We start from the raw sequence: 18,741 nt of genomic DNA, 5'->3' as shown, positions 1-18,741 counted from the left end.
GTGCGAGGAAGCCCCGCCAAGGCCCTCCCTGGCCCCAGGCAGGCAGGGGTGGGGAGAGGCGGGGAGGAAGCAACTTATCCTCCCTCTTCTCCTGCCTCCTCCTGGCTGAATGAGGGCTGGAAGCGGGGAGGCCGGAAGCAGAGGGCGGGGCTTTGTCGTGTGCCCCGTCCCCCGCACCTCACTCGGGGGAACTGCGATCCCCTGCGATCCCCCCCGAATCGACCTCTGCCGACATCTACAAATAAGTCAGTCATGCCTGTCCACAGACACAAGATCATAACAGCTCCATCCTGCATTGCCTCCTAAATTCTAGCAGTGACCACTTGACTTCCTCTGGGGGCTCATTCTAACACGATGACGGAGCTTACTGAGAATGCCGGTGGTCCAGCTTGCAGCTGATCTTATATGATGGCATATTTTGTAGGAACTGCCGGGCAGAGCGCAGTTGATGCTGGGTTTAATGGTTTTTTCGAAGTGTGGTTTGCCTCAGTGATAACGTACCAATCAGCCCTTAGATTTGAACAAACTGCTGATGAGTCTGGCAAAGCCAAGTAAGCCCTGATTGATATTTCTTCATAGAATAATCGAAAAGTCAATGGCAAAGACAGCTCTCTCTCTCTCTTTTCATTCAACCAGATCAAGAATCTTTTCCTAGAGAGTTTGCCTCTGGATACCTCATTGGAGAACTTCTACACAAGTATGAACTTCAGGATGACTTTGACCAGTTTTCGCAAAGCAGGTTAGTAGTTTAAAGGTAGCTCTAATGCAGCATTTCCGGGCATCAGATCATTGACAGGTGTTACACTGAGATTCCATTGACTTTAGTTTGTGCAAATCGCAATATTACCACCCATGCTGCAATTCCTGTAAGATGGAGCGCTGCTGGTTAATGGAGGTTGCTGCTGCTAACTATCCTCAGCGCCTTAAAACCTATTGCTAGAAAGTGGGGGTGAGTTATGCCATCTGCACAACAATGACATGTGCCCAAACACATTGTGCATGTGTCACCTAGAAGATCCATCATATATGTGCAGAGGGATGTAACATGGTAACTTGGAAAGAGAGATGATTGAAATCAGAAGTTCCCGGATCAGGATGATTATAGCTCAGTGGCAAAGCACCTTTCTTTGTTTTAAAGTGTATATGCTACGTTTTCAGTTTTACAGGATCTGAGGTGGTTCACACTTCCAATTCCATACCGACTTCTACAAATAAGTCAGTCATGCCTGTCCACAGACACAAAATCATAACTGATGTTGCCCCTACATATCATATGCCTGTTTAAAAAGCTCCATCCTACATTGCCTCCTAAATTCTAGCAGTGCCCACTTGACTTCCTCTGGGGTCTCATTCTAACATGATGAGAATGCCGGTGGTCCAGCCTGCAGCTGATCTTATATGATGGCATATTTTGTAGGAACTGCTGGGCAGAGTGCAGTTGATGCTGGGTTTAATGGTTTTTCGAAGTGTGGTTTTTATTATGTACACTTTAATTTGTTAGCCACCATAGTGGCCCTTATGAGGGCAGAAGAATGGGTTATTAATTTATTTAAACTATTAATTTATTTAATTTATTAAACTCCTCCCCCTCCACACAACAGTCACCCTGTGAGGTAGGTGGGGCGCGGCTTACAAACTCCTTCCCCTCCACACAACAGTCAACCTGTGAAGTAGGTGGGGCTGAGAGAGTTCTTGACAGAAACTGCCCTTTCAAGGACAGCTCTTGTCAGAACTATGGCTTGCCCAAGGTCATCCAGCAGCTGTGAGTGGAGGAGTGGGGAATCAAACCCGGTTCTTCCGGATTAGAGTCCGTGGACTTAACCACTACACCAAACATACAAAATAAAGCCACAAACATCCCCTGGCCCAAATTGCCCAGATTCTGTATCCTATTAAAAGCCATGCCAAATAAAATGGCCTTTCATCAGTTTTACCTCCTAAGAGAGCCTGTTCTGCAGGCTGGGGGCTACAATAGAAAAAGCATAGACTCTGGATGATGATGAAGAAGATTTGGTTTTTAGACCCGCTTTTCTCCTATCCAAAGTCGTCTCAAGGCGGCTTATAATCACCTTCCCTTCCTCTCCCCACACCGGACACCTTGTGAGGCAGGTGGTGCTGCGAGACCTCTGAGAGAACTGGACCAAGGTCACCCAGCAGACTTCATGTGGAGGAGGAGTGGGGAATCAACCCTGGTTCTGCAGATTCGAGTCTGCTGCTCTTAACCACTACATCACCCTGGCTCCAGGAAAGGATACTTAAAGTGGGGGAACAACCATTAGCCAGTAGGTGGCAGTCTGAGGATTGCCGCAGTTGGGACTGGAAATAATCAGAATCCAGGGCAGCTGCCCCAGAAGAGGAGTCACATGTGTCAAACAACTAGCCTCCTGTTAAGAGACAAGTGCTGCTTTTAGCACAAAAGCTATGTGCCTTGCATGTAACAGCTCTGTGGTTTGATACCGAGCATCTCTAGTTAATAGAGCAGCTTTTTTAACAGTGCTGTGAAAGACCTCAGTCTGATGTCATGGATTCTGGGGGTTGGTAGGCCCAGGGGTCATTTCCTGTGGGAGCACACAGGAGCAGAGATCCGGCAGTAAGGAGCCCAGGGGGCGGGCACATGCAACAAGCCCTGCTCCCTGCTCCCAGCAGCCCTCAGTTGGGCCACGAGGAGCAAGAAGCAGCCAGGTAAGTTGCAGAGCCCCCCCCCCCGGCCCACCTTCAGGTACAAGCTCTTCCTCCTCTGTGAGGGAAGATCTGCATATTACCCCCCCCCATAGCTAGCAATCCAAAACAGTCCAGTGGAGCCTGAGTGGTGGGTGTTGCCTTCTGACACACTTCCGGTGATGTCAGGGAGTGTGGCATATGCAAATAAGATATGCTAATAAGTTATGCTAATGAGCCCCTGCACCTCTTTTTCTACGAAATGACCCCTGGGTAGGCCAATAGTGTAATTCAGTACATCAGTTTTGACTGGTCTAAGGACCATAACAATAAACTGAACTGAAGTGCATCAGTTTTATTTGTTCATCTGGGAAGTCGCTTTAGACTGCAAAGGTTCTGATCTGCACCGGATGCCAATTCGGCTTCAGCTCTGTTACCTGCCGTGGCTTATGTTTATTGTAGAATGATGAGCTTTCCAGGTTAAGTGTCTGAAAAGGCCTTCCCTTTTTCAGACAATTAGAAAGCCTTGTGCAATGACCTCGTCTGTTGTGTAAACTTAACAGGGTTGCTAATGCAAAACTCAACAACTTCTCTCGCATGGAGCCCACCCTGCAACTCCTGGGCGTGCAGTTTGATCAAAACGTGGCCCGAAACATCATGACCGAGCAGCGTGGGGCTGCCACCAAGCTGGTGTACCAGCTGTATGTGGCTCTGGAGAAAAAGAAGAAAGCCGGACTCACTGGAGTTGCCATGGACGCCATGAGGCCCTCGGCTCCTGCGAAGCTCAAGAGCGTTGGGACAGAGATGTATCGAGAGGTGAGCTGTTATATGTGAGCACCGTTCTTGGCAGGGAGTCCCATTGGGTGGGGTGTAGCATCTGAACGTCAAAAGAGAATGTGGGACTTTTTATCATGCTGTTTAGGTTCATACTACTTAAGTGCATACCCAAATTCTATTCAAATTCATTCAGTATCATTGTGGAAAGGACTGACTGACTGACTTCATTTCTATCAAACATCTAGGTTGATTTATTTAGAACATGTAAATGCCAGCTCTCCAGAGATCTGCTCACAAGGTTAAGAAGGAAATATGATAAAATCATAAAAACAACAACTATAAAAGCCACCAATATTAAAATAAGCCAAGAGGCCCGTCAGGGGTGTAAAAACAGCATAAAACAACTTCCAGTAGCCTAAAATGATATCCATAAAACAGGATAGAGGAAGACTATAAAAACAACTTAAAGCGAAGGAATCCTTTGGTTAAAGAGCCTGGGTGAACAGTAATGCTTTGGCTTGGCACCTAAAGGACAGTAAATTAAGCACTAGGTGAGCCTCAAAGAGGAGGACATTTCAAAGGTGAGGTGCCACCACTGGAAAAGCCCTGTCTGTGGTTGCCACTAGCCCCGCCTCTTCAGGTGAGGACACAGAGAACTGAGCTTGGGAGGAAGAACTTAATGGGCAGGGTGGACAGCACAGGATGAGGCAGTCCTGGATTGAATGTAAATCCTTAAGAAAGCACTGACTGACTGACTTCATTTCTATCAAACATCTAGGTTGATTTATTTAGAACATGTAAATGCCAGCTCTCCAGAGATCTGCTCACAAGGTTAAGAAGGAAATATGATAAAATCATAAAAACAACAACTATAAAAGCCACCAATATTAAAATAAGCCAAGAGGCCCGTCAGGGGTGTAAAAACAGCATAAAACAACATCCAGTAGCCTAAAATGATATCCATAAAACAAGATAGAGGAAGACTATAAAAACAACTTAAAGTGAAGGAACCCTTTGGTTAAAGAGCCTGGATGAACAGTAATGCTTTGGCTTGGCACCTAAAGGACAGTAAATTAAGCACTAGGTGAGCCTCAAAGAGGAGGACATTTCAAAGGTGAGGTGCCACCACTGGAAAAGCCCTGTCTGTGGTTGCCACTAGCCCCGCCTCTTCAGGTGAGGACACAGAGAACTGAGCTTGGGAGGAAGAACTTAATGGGCAGAGTGGGCAGCACAGGATGAGGCAGTCCTGGGTTGAATGTAAAGCCTTAAGAAAGCATGCATGTCTTTGCAGGAATAACTGCTCTTCTGTGTTCATCCTGAGAAGCTTTTCTCTGGATGCTCATACCTTTGAAGGTTAGGCAGGTGTCTATAAAGGGGTCAGGAATGGTACTGTTCTTGCAGAACTGTTCACCTTTGGGTAACTGGCTAAAGGCATTTGATTACTTTCAATACTGACTCAGTTTTATTTTGAATGGTTGCTGGGGTGATGTTTGTTTGTTTTTAAAGCCTATTTTTAATGGTTTTAAGTTGACAGCATATTTATATGGCAAGTTGCATCAAGAGCTCTTTTGGGCTAGTAAATGGAATGTATATTTCGAAATTGAGAATGAGAAATAAACAACTAATACTTAAAGGAACAGAGATGAACGTTTTAAGATTAGGAATAAATAACTAATATGTAAAGCACCAGAAATAAAAACATTATAATCAGTTGGTTAGAATTATACCATTAATAATAATAGATAATAAATCTAAGGCTAATCAAAACTAGTATTTAGGGTTTTGTTGTTATTGCTAAAGAAAAGGCCTTACATAGTTTTCTGAAGACCAAGAAATCAGCTCCCTGGCCCTGGCAGGCAAGAGCCCATATCTGGAGCTTGACTGTGTATGTGTGTGTGTGTGGGTCTCCACTGCACAGTGGTGCAAGCAGTAAATGCAGTGGTGCAAGGAGTAAATGCCTGCAGTACTCCATCTGACCGAACAGCTTCAGCTGTTCGAGTCCCACCACGGCCAGGGTGAGCTCTCGGCCCTTGTCCCAGCTCCCGCCCACCCAGCGGTTCGAAAGCCTTAAGCAACTAGATAAATTGGGTACCTACTCATTAGGAGTGGGGGGGCCACCCTTCTCCCTCTTGGCTGAAGTTCCACGATGGCGGCGACTGCGGCAGGCTAGGGAGCGGGCTGAAAGGAAAAAGATGGCAGCGGCAAGGCAGCAAGCAGGAGTGATCGGCCCCGGAGGACAGCGCGGCGGTGACATGAGGTGAAAGGCTGGCTGACTGGAGGGAGCTGAGACGCGGCAAGATCGTACGTTGCCGGAAAAACCAGCAGGGGTCGCTGCTGGGAAAAAAAGAAAAAAGAACGGAAGACCTGTGCCTGCGTCTAGCAAAGACCTGAAAGACCTGTGTCAGTAAAAACATCGCCAGCACCAAGCAAGAACCGCCGTGGAAAAAGCTAAGAAGAAAAGAAGACCCTGCCGAAAATAGGGTGTGCCTGGGTAAGGAATTCACCTCCCCTGTCTATGTGCCCCTAGGTTAAAAAAACCCCCAAAACTGTACAAACTATGTAAACCGCCCCGAGTCTACGGAAAGGGGCGGTATAGAAATCCAATGTGTAATGTAATGTAATGCACACATGAAATTCCCCTAGCTACATGGGCTGTCTTGGATATGCGTATAATTTCGCATACAGGATTCTCTGTGGTGCTCAGGGAGTCAGTTCCGCAGGTGTTGATCATAGTAAGCATCCCGTCTTATGTACTGACTTAACCACTCTGGGAGATTCCTGAAACTTTATCACATTGGTTCAGTGGAATATTCAGAATTTTAATTACATTCCATTCTCTTTGCTTTGTCTTCTCCCAGCAGGTGCCTGAGTAGCTCTTCCTATTCTCTCTGTCTCAAAGCAAACAGCTGCTGGGCAAAAGCTCACACTGCTCAGCCATATTGGGAAGCTGAAACCGGGCAAAATGCCCGGAAAGCTAACTAAGGCAATCCGAACTGTGACTCCCTCTGAACATATGTTTCTCTCGTCTCACGTAGATGCAGTCACACTAAGCTGGCTGTGTTCCCTCCATCTGGGCAAGAATTACTTTAAATGAGCCACTTAACGGCGGGGCCAAATTCACACTGAGATGGCTGCTGTTCTTTCCACACATGCACAAGCCATTGCTTCATCATACGTTCCTCTGGGCTTGAACTGGGCTGCAGCACCGAGCAACTATAAAAATTCCTTGCCCGGATTTATGGGCCTCGTATTGTTGAGAAAGCCTGCTGAAAGCGATTAGCCTTGACAGCTAGATTCAAGCCCAGTAGCATCTTAGAGACCAACAAGATTTTCCGGCTTTAAGGTTTCCAGAGTCAAAACTCCCTTCGTCCGATACAAGTAGGAAGGTCTCAATCTCTGTCTCTCTGTCTCTGTCTCTCTGTCTCTGTCTCTCTGTCTCTGTCTCTCTGTCTCTGTCTCTCTGTCTCTGTCTTTCTCTGTCTCTGTCTGTCTCTGTCTCTGTCTGTCTCTGTCTGTCTCTGTCTGTCTCTGTCTGTCTCTGTCTGTCTCTGTCTGTCTCTGTCTGTCTCTCTCTGTGTCTCTCTCTGTGTCTCTCTCTGTGTCTCTCTCTGTCTCTCTCTCTGTCTCTCTCTCTGTCTCTCTCTCTCTCTCTGTCTCTCTGTCTCTCTCTGTCTCTCTCTGTCTCTCTGTCTCTGTCTGTGACAGTTTCAGGGTGCCATGTTAGTTTGTGCTTAAAGTTGAGTGGCACCTTGAAGACCAACAAACATTTCCAGGGTATAAGCGGTCACAATTGATCTTCGACTCATGAAAGCTTATACCTTGGAATATTTTGTTGGTCTTTAAGGTGCTGCTGGACTTGAATGTTGCTCTGTGAGAAAAAGAGTACTTAACTCCAGATCTGTGTTCCCTCTAAGCTGTGGAGTCTTGTGAGCAACAATTCTACTTTGTGGGTAAGATAGCCGGTTTTACAGTTAACATGCAAAAATCAGAACTTTACCCTATAAAGATACCAGAGGACGACCGGAAAGCTATTTCTGAACGCTACCCTTTTAAATGGGTAAAGACTACGTGGAAACATCTAGGGATTATAATTCCAGTAGAAATACCTAAAATATACGAAGCAAACTACAACCCATTAAGTAAGGATTTTAGAGAAACTTTAACAAATTGGACTAAATTAAATTTCACATTGCTAGAAAAAATTGATTTATTTAAATCAATATTACTTCCGAAATTTATTTTTTTATTTCAAAATCTTCCCATCCAGGTATTAAGTAAGGATTTTAAGGATTGGAAACGGGAGCTGCACAAATTTTTATGGAACCAAAAAAGGGCAAGGATTAACTTTCAAACACTAACAAAACCCACAAAAGAAGGTGGTTTGGGAGTCCCAATACTAGAAAACTATTTCTACGCAGCACAACTAAAAAGGTTCCCTGGTGAGACCTTGGACTATTTGCACACCAGCCTGGTAACTATGAAATACCTCTATTGTATCGTTAGAGCTGAACAAGCTATAGATATCATTTGTTTTCTTATCTTTTGCTAGTCTCATGTTATATGCATGCTTGTGCACTGAATAAAGATAATATCTAATCAATACTAAAGCCCTTGCTCCTGGGGTTTCTCCGGTGACTCCCTTTTTGGGACAAGAGTGGTTCCAGCCAGGAAATCACCCTAGAACATTTTTTACCTTTGAGAGAGAAAAAATTATATAGGTTAAGAGACCTATTAGACAATGGAAAACTAATCTCACTACAAAAAATGGCACAAAAACATAAGGTCCAATTGACTTGGTTTCAGTATTACCAAATACAAAATATGTTCATGGAAATATCGAAAACTTCTGAGTTAGATAGACCTTTAAACAGTTTCGAGAAATTTCTTTATATGGGTAAACAATCACTGAAAGGCCTTACTTCTATAATATATAGAAGTATCTCTGAAGTCAATTGGAACAAAAAAACCTCGATACAAAAAGCGTGGGATAGAGATTGTGCAACAACAATACCCAAACAAGATTGGAAGTCTTTATGGAAATTGTACCCATTTATTTCACATAACTTGGAGATTAGGCTACAGTCTTTTAAAATATATGCGAGATGGTATTTAACTCCGAATAAACTATTTTTGAGCAAATTTAAAAATAACCCATCTTGTTGGAAGGGCTGTGGAGACACTGGAACTTACCTACACAGCTGGTGGGGATGCCCACATATCAAAGTATATTGGGAAAAAATAATTGGAGAAATTGCTAAACTTACAGGTTGTAATATACCAAACACTCCGCAATCTATTTTATTGAATATGTGGCCTGATCTCTCATTTTCTAAACAAAAAATGGAAATATTAACGTTACTACTCTATGCAGCAAAAGCCTGTTTAGCTCAACGATGGAACAAACAAAGTATTCCTTCCATTGAATCTTGGATAGCGAAGGTTTGGGATGTTCTCATAGCAGATAAAATAGCAATGCAAATAAGAAGGGAGTACATACCAAACAAACATAATGACTTTGTAGAAAAATGGTATACTGTGTTAAGTTATATAAATGAGGAGCAAAATAAAGCTTATGATATCCCAGAAAAATACCTTAAGGTAGCATTATACTGAAAGTAAAAAAGAGGATATTTGGGTTACAAAAGGATGTGTATAATGAGATACCTGAGTCTATCCTAGAGGAATGTTTTGTTTTTAAAGTTTAGGTTATATATAGGGGTGGGGAAAATTATTTTACATTGTAAGTGAAGCAACGTTGCATTGTTGTATTGCTGTCTTTTGTATATTTAAAATTGATAAATAAAATTTATTAAAAAAACCCTGTGGCAGTGAATTCCATGTGTTAATCACTCTTTGGGTGAAGAAGTACTTCCTTTTATCCGTTCTAACCCGACCGCTCTGCAGTTTCATGGAGTGCCCACGAGTTCTTGTATTGTGAGAAAGGGAGAAAAGTACCTCTTTCTCTACCTGCTCTTTCCCATGCATAATCTTATAAACCTCGATCATGTCACCCCTCAGTCGTCTTTTCTCCAAGCTAAAGAGCCCTAAGCGCTTTAACCTTTCCTCATAGGGAAAGTGTTCCAACCCTTTTATCATTCGAGTTGCCCTTTTCTGCACTTTTTCCAAAGCTATAATATCCTTTTTAAGGTGTGGTGACCAGAACTGCACACAGTATTCCAAATGAGGTCTCACCATTGATTTATATAGGGGCATTATGATATTGGCTGATCTGTTTTCAATACCCTTCCTAATAATCCCCAGCATAGCATTGGCCTTCTTTATTGCAGTCACACACTGTCTCGACATTTTCAGTGAGTTATCCACTACAACTCCAAGATCTCTCTCTTGATCAGTCTCTGCCAGTTCAGACCCCATCAATGTGTATTTATATTTAGGATTTTTGGCTCCAATGTGCATCACCTTGCACTTGGCCACATTGAATCCCATTTGCCATGTTGACGCCCACTCGCCCATCCTTGACAGATCCCTTTGGAGTGCCTCACAATCCTCACTGGTTTTCACCACCCTGAACAACTTTGTATCATCCGCAAATTTAGCCACTTCACTGCTTACTCCCATCTCCAAATCATTAATGAACAAGTTAAAAAGCAGTGGACCAAGTACTGATCCCTGCGGTACCCCACTGCTTACCACCCTCTTACCACTGCTTACCACCACTGCTTACAGAGCTGGTAAAGTGGTTAAGTCCCATAAAGCAAGAAGGAGTTTGGGATCTCTGCTCCTGAGCTTTGCTGGGGAACCTTTTAAAGAGAGATCCTGGTGGCAGACTACTGGTACAGCCTGGAGAGTGTACAGACATTCTCCTGGGGTTTGTTTAATTGTTAATGAATGCTTGGTTTCTCTCCCATCCCTGGACTGGGGTGAGAGAGAGAAACCTTGACATACATCATAGTAGTCCTTGATCTACAGAACCAAAGGTGTTGACCACATCTGTCTTTCTTTTCCACCAAATCAATGAAACCACTTCATTTTATAGCTGCGATCCATCCAGTATTAGATCAAGGTGAACTTGGCTTCCTAAACCTCTGGCATTAAGGCAACTCTTGTAATTGCATCAAGTTATGTGTAGTTATGCATCCTCTGTCATAAGAGCATTTATGTTTGTGGAAGAGGAGGTGGCAATTTCTGCTGGTTTCCCCCCTCTCATCACAGGCCACCACACTTTTCTTCCAAAGTTGTTCCTGAGGGTCCCTCATGGGGTTCAGCGGTATGCAGCACAAGTGGGAAGTGGGAGGGCGTCACTCTGCAAAGTCCATGGACAGCTGGATGTGAACCACAGTTTTCATCACATATTTTTGAAAATCTTCTCATTTCAGCGCCTGAAAACCTTAGTGCCACGTCAAGCAGACCTGTCTCTCCAGCAGATTTCGGACAACTTCCAGAACAAAGCCAAGGACATGGATGCTAAGAAAGGTCAGATGCAACTTGTGGAGCAAGAGAAAGCCAAGAAGTTGCAAGAGGAGAGAAAAATTAAAGACATGGAAAAGGTGAAAAGCTGGTTTTTGTCTCTTTGCCATGACTTGCCTCCTGACAGATATATTTATTTATTTACTTCATTTTACCCTGTCTTTTTCCCCATTGGGAGCCCCAAGCAACTTACATCATTCTTGTATTCGCCATTTAATCCTCGCGATAAGCCTGTGAGGTAAATTAGGCTGACAGAGAGTGACTGCTGAAGGCCACCCAGTGAGCTTCTATGGCACAAATGGGGATTTGAACCTGAGTCCCTCCGATCCTTGCCCATTACTCTAACCACTGCACCATATTGGAAATGAGAGCATATTGTCCTAATTTTGTACCAGTTGCACTGGCTGTAAGTTTGCTTTTGAGCTGTATTCAGGCTGATTTTGCTTACTTGGAAAGCCCTTCATGGCCCTAGTGCCAAGTTGGAGCTATGCAGTACGTTTGGGCCTTTGATTATTTTAAGGACTTTCTTTTTTTGTGTGTGTAGGGGGGCCAAAATGTGGCTGCTGAGGCTGCAGCTTGAACCAGGAAACTGACATTTGGGGGGGGGGGGATTATTGTTTAGATTACCTGGTGTGGATTTTGTGGCGTTTCATCAAATAGGTTTGCCGAACACTCTCTCTTCTTGCAGTTACACTTCAGAGGATACAGAGAAGTTCCAAGTCATGTGCGGTTTTGGGAAATGTTAGAACTTACCCATGTTAAAGCAGGCCCGTGGCTACAGTGGGGCATTTCGGGGCTCAGCTCCCCCGACTTTCCACCAGGGCCCCCCAATTTACTACCCTGGCCAGGCCCCCTGTCTTATTTTTCACACCTGCCTCCCTTTCTCCCCTGGCAGCTCTCTGTATCTTTGTGGAGTCCTTGCTGTTTCTGCTGCTGCCAGGGGTGGTGGCAAGCCTTGTGGCCCCCCCCCCCCCCCCGCAGCTCTCTGTATCTTTATGGAGTCCTCGTCCGGCAAAGCAAGCCCCGCCTATAGTCCCATGCTGCTCATCTTGCTTGCCTCTTTTGCTTGCCTCTTGTCGTCCGGCAAAGCAGGCAAGCAAGTTAATTACCTTAAATTAAATTGGCCATCCCCCCCTGAGAAATTTAAGTGCCCCCCAACTTAATAATTCCTGGCTATGGGCCTGTGTTAAAGTCTCATTGGCACCCACCCCAGTGTGAACTGGAGCTGCCCTCTCTTTTTTGCATTTTATCTTCCCAATTCTGTGAGGTCGCTTAGGCAGAGAGATAGTGACCAGCCCAAATTCACCCAGTTAGCTTTGCTTGACCCCATGTCTCCCAGTTCCTAATGCAGTACTTTTTTAAAAAAAACCCCTCACTGTCGGCACGACGCCATCTTCAGAATCACTAACTACCTTCAACAAATAATAACAACAAAACCAACAAACAAACCCATCTTTAGCTTCCTATCCAGTATAGAATAATGCCGTCTTATTATGGTAATGTTCCAACAAAAAGGAACTCAAAAACACTAATAATAAAACAAAAAAGTGAGAAGAAATAGAGGGGGGAAGGGAGTGCTTCCACCTAGTTGGATATAATTTTATATAATTTTCATTGATACCATTTCTATAAAACAATATCCTCTGATATGTCTATTCAGTGTCATAGTAAAAATTTCAAATAAAGGTTTCCATCCAATTTGGGACAATTTTTAAATGACCTATATTCTGGAAATTCCATTAAATAGGTAATAAAACAATTCCAAATTACCTTAAAATCGTCTTCCTTTTTTCCTCCCCTGGATTAATCCAATCTTGTTTGTTGATTTCTCAAGTACCGCTATATTCCATAATTTAGCGCATCACCTATCCAAAGAAATCCCTTTAGCATCCTTCCAGTATTTTAAGCCGGTGCTCCTACCCCCACGTTAACTCTCAAAGCAATTGCCTCTTGGATTCATCCAAAATGGTTCTTGATCCTGTTTATTGCACTCGTGCGGTCTTGTTGTGGGCAACTTAAGCTGTTGAACAAATGTTTGCTTCCTATGGCTATGCACATCCTCTTGAGGATCAAGGGGCATACCCGGCCAGGGCACACTCTGCAGTGAGCATAGCCGTGCGCATCCAGAGGTACATTAGCATGTATGTTGCAGCTACAAGTGCAGAAGGCTACTTCTGTGCCTGAGTCTTACTTTCAAGATAGCTGTATTAAATGTTTTCCTCTCCATTTTTTTCATGGGAAACCCATCCAAATTTTTACTTCTACACATCCACCGCTAAAAGCCTTGAAAGCAATGTAAGCCAAGGAGCTGTCATTTTGGAACACTGCTCCAGAGCACGTGATCTGATTCTTCTGCTGATTACTTTTTTTTGGGGGGGAGAGCTTTGGCCCCAGTGTGGGTTCATGATTCCGGAAGTAGGTTTTAACCTTAAGCTTCCCTGTGACCATGAAGAAATTAGTGCAGTTGTGTTAAGCTGTGATCACAACAGTTGATTTTGTTTTCCTTCAACTTGTGCTGACCTCAAAGTCAGCTGGTTCCTAATTTTCCACTGTGACTGAGCTTGTTAGGTTTTTGGTAGATTTACTTTAAGGAGAGCTTCTTATTTTGTGGTTATGCTGTGACTAACAACTAGTGTTGTGGAGTTGTTAAGTATTCCGAACAAGGGCTTGGGGGACCCAGGCTTGAATTCCCACTGGGCCATGAAACTTGGCTGGGTGACTTTGGGTCAGTCACACTCTCTCTTGGCCTAAGCTACCTCACATTGTCACGATAAAAATGAATGAGAGGAGAACCATACACACTCCCCCCCCCATCTCCTTTGAGAATAAAAACCTGACAGTTAAACTGTTTGCACAGGCCTTGATGATTAAATTGGTGAAGGCAGCAGAAGATCTTCGGGGGTTGGTATAATTTCATCCCACATCCATATCTTATGGCTCGGTGTCCTAATACAGTAATGGGTAGAACTTGGGGGGGGGGGGGAAGGTTGTGGAGCTAGATGGGACTTCTCATTAATGTAGACCCTGGCCTTCTGTTAGCTTGTATGGAAGCCTTCTTTGCAGGGTGCCCTTCACAAATGTCAAATAGTTTTTGCCGTTCGCAAGAGGGGAGTGTTTGTTTTTCCCTCCCCATCGCTGCCCTGACCTGGATAGCCCAGGCTAGCCTGATCTTGTCAGACCTCCAAAGCTAAACAGGGTCAGCCCTGGTCAGTCTTTGAATGGGCGACCACCAAGGAATACCAGGCTCATGATGCAGAGGCAGGCAATGGCAAACCACTTCTCAACAACTCTTGCCTTGAAAACTCTACAGGGTTGTCATAAGTCAGCTGCGCCTTGACAGCAAAAGAAACAAAAACAAAATCCATGGCTGACAAACCCATTGGAGAGGCAGTCTATGTTTATAATGATTAAAGTCTCTAGAATCTCTCTCAGCTTCCATTACTTATTGTTCTAAAGCCTCTGTCTAAAAGAACAGCAAAAATGCCTGCTTTAACCCCACCAATTTTGTTTATGTGCTTGTGAAGTTTGCGTGGGCAGATACTGACTCTCTTGTTAATTTGCTGTAAAACGATACTGCTTTGTGAGGGTAATTAATACTTCTTTCCCAGCCTGTTTTTTTTTTTAAATTGCTCATTAGCTTTTCACTGGTTATTTAGAAAGTTGTGGAGAGACGGAGGCAGCATGAAATAATGGCCAAGATTCAAGCAGCAATCATCCAGATTCCAAAACCGTTGCCTCAGCACACCATGCAGGCGATTGAAGCCCAGAAATTGCTGAGAAAGAAAAGGGAGGCTGAGGTAAGTGCTGGAGCTTGTTTTGTTTCTGGTCTTTGATGAAAACCAAAACTACAAAGAAGTGGAGTGTGCCACATCAGGGTTCCCCATCCTTTTTGAGCCCTGTGGGCACCTTTGGAATTCTGAGGTAGAGTGGTGGGCACAACCACAAAATGGCTGCCACAGGTTACCGTCAGTCACACAGTGAAGATCCTTGAGCTGTGGTGGCAGCTGCTGTCAAAGCAACATTTTAAAAAATCAGCACAGTCCATCAGAAGCCGTGATGGGCAAAAGCCCCACCTGTCTGCACTCCATTTAAAAACTACTTGACCAGCAACACGAAATGTGTCATTAGGTGCCATGGCGCCCATGGGGAATTTTGTTTCAGCAGTTAGTTTGGACTTGTTAACTGTAATCTGGTTAACGTATTGAACAGAAGGAAGGTGAGTCAAGTAAGCTTGCTTATCTTCCAGAGCACATACACAGAAATCCGGAAGTTTGAACAGCAGATGAGGAAAGAGACATCCATGCATACCATCACCAAACTCAATGACAGGTAAGACTGGGAACGGTAACTTCTGATCAAACTGAACTTCATTGCCCTGTTGTGATATGTAGAAACAGAAGCAAGGAATTGCTTTCCAACTTTGAACTTGTGAGTCATCTTTAGTTAATCAGCATTCCTTGCAGGTAACTCATTTGCTGTACAGATGGGTAGATAAAATGTTTTCATCGCTTATCTATTAAGGTTGCTTCATTAGGTGCACTCTGTTCCCTGTTTGCATTTTGCACAGCAAGCAGTGCCTCAGTGTATAATGTCCAGAGTGTAGTTACGCAAATGCTTCCCCATTGCAGAAATACAAATTCGTCTGATTTGGAAAATTAGCATTCCAGAAGTTCTGGGGATTTCATAAGAGTGTAAGAAGAGTCCTGCTGGATCAGACCAGTGGTCCATCTAGTCCAACATCCTGTCTCACACAGTGGCTAACCAGTTCTTCTGGAGGGCAAACAACAGGGCATACAGGCTGATGCCTCCTGGCTCTGGGATTAAGATGACTAGTGCCTCTGAATGTGGAGGTTAGCCATTGATAGACTTATCCTCCATGAATCTGTCTAATCCCCTTTTACAGCTGTTTATGCCTGTGGCCATCACTACATCCTCTGCCAGTGAATTTCCTGTAACAGCTGCAGGATTTGATTTCTCAATTAGGGCAAAACCAGCCATAACCCAAGACACAGGCTGCAGCTGAAACCACCGGTTCCATATCTAGTCCCTCTTCCTCCCTCACCCAGTAGTGCATAGTCATGAAATATGTGGCATGATGCTAGAGATGGACCAGTGCATAGTCATGAAATATGTGGCATGATACCAGAGATGGACTGGGAGGCCAAAATAGCCCTGGAAAGGGCTACACCCCTCCCACCACTAGGTCCTCTCAGTAGAATTTTTGCTCACAAGACTCCACAGAAGAAGAAGAAGAGATTGGATTTATACCCCCCCTTCACTTGGAGTCTCAGAGCAGCTTACAAACTCCTTTCCCTTCCCCTCCCCACAACAGACACCCTGTGAGGTGGGTGGGGCTGAGAGAACTCTGACACAAACTGCTCTTTTTCAAGGACAGCTGTGCCAGAGCTTGTGACTGACCCAAGGTCACATCAGCAGGTGCAAGTGGAGGAGTGGGGAATCAAACCCGGTTCTCCCAGATTAGAGTCCGCGCACTTAACCACTACACCAAACTGGGGGGAAAGATCCATTGCTGTGCTGCTCCTTGTCAGCTCCACCATGGGGGCAGCCAGGGGCCCTTCCAGGGAGAGGCCCACCAGGATTTTTTTCCAGTCAAGTAAATAGCCCATCTGCTGCTGCATTGCATCATCAAACCAAACCAAGCATTTTTCTACCCCCTACCTCCACTTTGTCCTATCTGGCATGAAATAGGGTTGCCAGGTCCCCTGTAGTCACCAGTGAGGGGTGGGGGCAGGGTTGCCAGGCTGGGGAACCCCCGGAAATTTGGGGGTGGAGCCTGGGGAGGACAGGGACCTCAGTGGGGTACGGTGCCGTAGAGGCCACCCTCCACAGCATCCATTTTCTCCAGGGGGGGGGCTGATCTCTGTAGTCTGGAGATGAGCTGTAATTCTGGAGGATCCCCAGGTCCCACCTGGAGGCTGCCATCCCTGAGCATGAGAGGTGGGGGAAATAAACAAATGCACAACGGGTGCTTGATGTTACGTGTCTCATCGCTGGCCATTATACAGGACTGAAGCAAAGGAGGCTGCTGTTCATGGGCAACAGTTCCCTACTTAGAGTGGGTGTTTAATCCCACCATTTAGACGCAGGAATGTCAGTAGAGCAAGATCTGAGTCCAGTAGCAACTTGAAGACCAGCAAGATTCACCAGAGGAAGGGAACTCTGACTGTCGAAGACTTACACCCTAGAAGTCTCGTGGGTCTTTAAGGTGCTACCGGACTCTGATGTTGCTCTTCTACCGCAGACCCAACACGGCTGTCCGCTTGAGAAAATTTGTAGGCTATCCGGACGTTTACCACGTTACCGAATTCTGCTCTGTACCTGGTTCACAAGGAAGGAGCGGTGCCTGTCTGGAGACATGGCATTCAGTTCGGTTTCGTCTCGAAAACTCCAGGCTCCACCGTGAGACGGCTTTAGTGAGCTGTACTGTGATGCTCATGACCTGACCTGGATGGCCCAGGCTAGCCCGGACTTGTCAGATCTTGGAAGCTAAGCAGGGTTGGGCCGGGTTATTACCTGGATGGGAGCCCACCCAGGAAGCCCAGGGTCACTAGGCAGAGGCAGGCAATGGCAGACCACCTCTGTTCATCTCTGGCCTTGAAAACTGTATGAATTTACTACGTTGGCTGTGATGTGGCAGCCCTTTCCATCACTACCATAATGTTCAGCCACAGCGGAGGAATCCAAAAAGGGGGTATTTGTTTTGTGTATTTATTAAGAGAGTGTACGTGCCGCCTCTCCAGGGGATTCACTCAACACGGCTCCCGAAGGAACAACAGCACAATAAAATCACAGAGAAGTGATGTTAAGAAATTATGAATAAAAAACCAAGCTATATAAAAACCAGCAGTCTCACGATTGAAGGGTTTTTAAAATAATCTCTTGGGTGGGTCTCTCAGCTGGATGGGGCCTGTTCTGTAAAGCCTTTGCGGCATCCCCTTAAGTTCTCGTCCCAGCCCAGTTTGGCCTTCGCATCAGCATTCATGGGTGCCGAGAAAATTTTTAGAGTCAGTGTGGTGTAGTGGTTAAGTGCGCGGACTCTAGTCTGGGAGAACCGGGTTTGATTCCCAACTCCTCCACTTGCACCTGGCTAGATGACCTTGACCAAGCCCTAGTTCTGTCAGAGCTGTCCTTGAAAGGACAGTTTCTGTCGGAGCTCTCTCAGCCCCACCTACCTCACAGGGTGTCTGTTGTGGGTAGAGGAAGGGAAAGGAGTTTGTAAGCCGCTCTGAGACTTCAAATGAAGGATGGGGTATAAATCCAATCTCCTCCTCCGCTTCTTCTTCCTGCTCCTCCTTCTTCCCCAACCAAGAGCTCAAGGCAGCAGTGTATATAGTTCTCCCTTTCTCCTTTTATCCTCACAACAGCCGTGAGAGGTAGACTACACTGTTGTTGCGGTCACACACACTAAATAATCCACTTTCAATCCACTTTCTGCTCCTCCTTCTTCCCCAACCAAGAGCTCAAGGCAGCAGTGTATATAGTTCTCCCTTTCTCCTTTTATCCTCACAACAGCCGTGAGAGGTAGACTACACTGTTGTGGCGGTCACACACACTAAATAATCCACTTTCAATCCACTTTCTAACTGGATTTTGCCAGTTCACACAAGTAAAATCCACTTTGAAAGTGGATTGAAAGTGGATTATTTAGTGAGTGTGATCGCAGCCTGTATGTATCTTGTGTGTGTGAGAGAGAGAGAGACTGGCCCAAGGTCATGCAGCAGATTTCATGGCAGAGTGAGGATTTGAACCCAGGTTGTCCAGATTCTAGTCCAAACTTTAAACATCACACCACATCAGCTTTTGCTATCCTTTCAGCATTTGGTCCTCTGTCATGAAAAATTGACTCTTCTCCCTCTC

At 45.1% G+C, this 18,741-nt stretch overlaps 1 protein-coding gene across 1 annotated transcript in view; it reads left to right on the top strand.

Annotated features, from left to right (window-relative positions):
- SPEF2 (sperm flagellar 2) overlaps positions 1-18,741 on the top strand; it is a 148,785-nt gene that overhangs the window by 9,258 nt on the left and 120,786 nt on the right. Inside the window, exons 3-7 of the mRNA XM_015408709.1 lie at positions 3,222-3,474; positions 10,773-10,943; positions 14,520-14,660; positions 15,110-15,192; positions 17,126-17,198. Of these exons, the coding sequence (XP_015264195.1) occupies positions 3,222-3,474; positions 10,773-10,943; positions 14,520-14,660; positions 15,110-15,192; positions 17,126-17,198 (721 nt within the window). The remainder of the gene's footprint in view (positions 1-3,221; positions 3,475-10,772; positions 10,944-14,519; positions 14,661-15,109; positions 15,193-17,125; positions 17,199-18,741) is intronic.

This window comes from Gekko japonicus, unplaced genomic scaffold (assembly GCF_001447785.1).
Source record: "Gekko japonicus isolate JY-2015 unplaced genomic scaffold, Gekko_japonicus_V1.1 scaffold2199, whole genome shotgun sequence".
Classification (NCBI taxonomy): domain Eukaryota; kingdom Metazoa; phylum Chordata; class Lepidosauria; order Squamata; family Gekkonidae; genus Gekko; species Gekko japonicus.
Note: the sequence above shows the minus strand (reverse complement) of the source record. Positions and strands in the feature narration are given on the sequence as shown.